The 3,399-nt window shown below is 47.9% G+C and overlaps 1 protein-coding gene across 1 annotated transcript in view; it reads right to left on the minus strand.

Moving 5' to 3' along the window:
- Positions 1–1,840: 1,840 nt before the first annotated feature.
- The window catches only part of LOC107215835 (non-lysosomal glucosylceramidase-like), a 1,870-nt gene continuing 311 nt past the window's right edge, over positions 1,841–3,399 (minus strand). Inside the window, exons 2-3 of the mRNA XM_015652193.3 lie at positions 3,169–3,387; positions 1,841–2,618 (exon numbers count right to left, since the gene is read on the minus strand). Of these exons, the coding sequence (XP_015507679.1) occupies positions 2,355–2,618; positions 3,169–3,387 (483 nt within the window). The 3' untranslated portion in view covers positions 1,841–2,354. The remainder of the gene's footprint in view (positions 2,619–3,168; positions 3,388–3,399) is intronic.

Consider the following 3,399-nt stretch of genomic DNA (forward strand, 5'->3'; position numbering starts at 1 on the left):
ACACTCACTCCCCTCGACGACCTTGGTGCAAACTGCTTAGAAATTATTTTGTTATAAATGAAATTCGAATTTTGACAACTAGGTCCCTTGAGTTAATAACAGTTTAATTAAAAATGAATTCAATTTAGTAAATTCAATAGTAATTTGGTATAAAAGAATACAGTATAGTAAAAGAATACAATTTAGTAAAAAATTACAATTTATATATCTATAATTTGCCAGTAATTAAGTATGATTAAAGCATAAGCAAAACCAACCAGGGTACGGGGAGGGCTTGTTACCCCACCTCATGCCCAAAACCCACTGTGCTGCAGAGGCTTCCCACCCTGCCTCACATACAAAACAAAGCACTTCAAGCTAACCTTATATATTGTATGCTTATACATATTCATTAATGTTTCCTGTAAATTTTGTCTTAGTTCCGATTTTTCTGATTTTATGTCACTTTTCTTCACGGTGCATGCTTCACTTGTTGTTAGGGGGTCTTCAGTCTTCTTTTGGGGGTCTTTTTGCAAAGGCTTCTCCTGTTCCTTGTTGTCCTTTGGATAACCTTGCAGGTTTGCACGTGCTTACTAAACGTTGTGTTATGTAAGGCTAATAATTAGTCTTATATTTACTGATCTTTAGCCTCAATGCCTAAAATTGTCCTGATTTTGTCCATCTCAAGGCCATTTTCATCTTGAGACATCACTTATCTTCCAAACTACATCCTGTACCTCAATTTTAACATGTAACATCTACAAAGGGGTGCATCTGCCTTACAACACTGATTTTTTTTGATTGCTTCTAATAATAACTTTAATAACAGTTACAATTTAGTTAGCACAAATAAATTCCATTTATTACTATTTCATAGTGGGAAAGGCCGGGGTTCAACTGAACACACCCCACCAACACTTTTTCTTTAAGAACAGAATAAAAAATATTTGCAACTTTACACATGTTATTTGCTGCCCTAAAAACTCCTATTTGAATATGTAAGGGGATTAAGACTTGTTCAGGACCCTAAAGGCTGCATTTCTTCAGTTGGAAGAGGAGAATTGGCTGCAGACTCCTCATGTCTGGTGGGGTGGTCAGAGCAGCTGCTGGTGCTGCAAGCCCTTAAAGAGAGAGGGACAGTGGTTTATTTATACCCNCTGTCAACCCCAAGCCCTTTGTCACGATCCGCAAGGTGGGATTCATGATGTGGTTCTTTTATTTGGTCTTAGAGTACAAAAGATTATCAGCAAATCAGGGACTTAAACAGCAACAGCAAAACACACTTTATTGAGTGTTCATCAGCACTAATATGCGATGGAGGGAAAAGAGGAGAAAGAGAGAGTAAGGGGATTATAGCTACCAACGTCAAAGTCCACTCAGCCGTCCATCGACACAGAGTCTTCAGTCTGTTGGGGAGATCTCAAAGGAAAGTAAGTTTTGGGATGTATTTTATAGTTTTTTACAAAGCAAGGGGCATAAGGCCAAACCAGAGGAGATTGATGACCTTTGTGATGAGGCCCATTGCTCAGGGGGGCAGGTGTGGGGTACAAGTCTCTACTCGCCAGCCAGAGCGAGGGCAGTGTACCGTGGCAGAACAGCAAGCACGGTACCTGCAAACAATCACTTGGCAAACATCCACCTCAACCAGGCCAGAGCCCCTGTACCGAGTCCCTTGTGATGTTCAGGGTCTTTCCTTGTGGCGGTCGTGAGACAGATGGGAGAATCTTCAGACCATCTCTTACACCCTTGCACACCCATCCTTTGCCAGCTGCCTGCAGGCAGCTCCCCCACATCCAGCAGGGCTGCACATCTTCCCCAGCAGGAGCCCCAGCAGCAGGGCCAGCCCTTTACCTTCTCCCAGGCAGAGATGGCCAGAGTGAAGGGGTTATAAACGGCTCATACACTTATAGAAAGTGTATCCTTGTTTATTAAACAAAACAAATCACTAATTGAGGACAGAGCCCCAGGATAAGCCCAGGACCCACTCAACAAAACAGAAAATTTTAACAGTTAACAGCCTGTACAGAAAAAACATGGCCAGGCATTCCTCAGGAGGCTTGGCTCTGTTGGAAGACCCTAACTATCAGCCTTTACCCCTCTTTATAAGTTTGCCACCAGTCCAATTGGTCCATTTTGGAGTCCTCATCTAAGCTCTCCAAATCTAAGCTCTTTCTTTGGTTCATATGGTGGAGCATTCCACACCAATTATTTTTTCATAAGTCCTATTCATTGGTAGTTTTCTCCTCCAATTGCAGTCCACCACGTTGTTCCTGGTTGCAGCATTCAACTTCCAGAAAGTTCTCAACTGGATAACTCCCTCATTACAACATCCTCATACAACCATCATGTAACTTACATAATTTTTATTAACCTAATTAATAGTGAACTAATGTCTTTTTGACAAAGTATACTAACATATTCATAACAAAGGAGTTCACAGCTGGGCAGTGGTGCAGCAGGACTCCAGCCACCCGCTCACCATCCTTCTGGAAGGTGAAGGGCTCGTTCCAGTGCCCACCGCTCCTGTCCTCCTCCGCTCCCGTGCCGTTCTGCAGGCTGAACATGATGGACACTTCCACGTCCTCATCCCTCTCGTTCTCCACCTCCCAGATGAACACTCCCACTGGCAAGCTGGAGTCCTGGCAGAGACACACAATGCTGTCCTACAGGGCTGCTGCTCCCCAGGCAGCTGCCCCGGCATCATTTCCCCCGCTGCTGGGGACGCCACACGCCGTGCAGCGGCAGCAAGAGCACTGGCAATAATAACTCCGTCTGGGCGCCTGCTGCCAAGCTGAGGAGCAGCAGCAGCAGGAGCGCAGGAATTTGGGAGGCCCTTCGGCAAGATAAAATTCAAAAGAGAAGCCCTGGGCTGGCAAACACCACGGCGGGCAGCAGAGAGGCGGAAAGCGGCGTTTTCCGCCGCTCAGGCGGGTGCCTCATCACTCATCTGCTCGGCAGGTTGATACAGGCTCACGTGCTGCGCCGGGGTAAGAGGAAGGTCAGACGTGTCAGCAGCACAGCTGCCACCCTCGCCTGGGGCTGGCAGCCAGCACGGGCAGTGTGGCAGCGCCGAGCCGTCCCTTGCTGCAATGCCGAGCTCCCGCACGCACGGCTGCGCGGCTTCCCCCGCCTGGGAGCACGGCTGAGCGCAGACACCGGGAAATGTTGGGAAAACCGGCCCCGCCTTACCTGATAGTCATGGGGGATGACGGGAGAGAGCTGCCGGCAAGTCAGCACCACCTTCTGCCCCGGCAGCTCGTACACCAGCCAGGCACGGGGGTACAGCGCATGGTAAAAGGCGTAGCGGCCGCAGTAGCCCCAGTTCCAGCCCTGCAGCCTGCTGGGTCTCTCCACGGACAAGACCTGCTGGTAAATCGTCTGCCCCTTGCACCGCAGGCACACCGTGAACTGTGGAGGAGA

The sequence above is a fragment of the Parus major genome, chromosome Z (genome assembly GCF_001522545.3).
Source record: "Parus major isolate Abel chromosome Z, Parus_major1.1, whole genome shotgun sequence".
Classification (NCBI taxonomy): Eukaryota; Metazoa; Chordata; class Aves; order Passeriformes; family Paridae; genus Parus; species Parus major.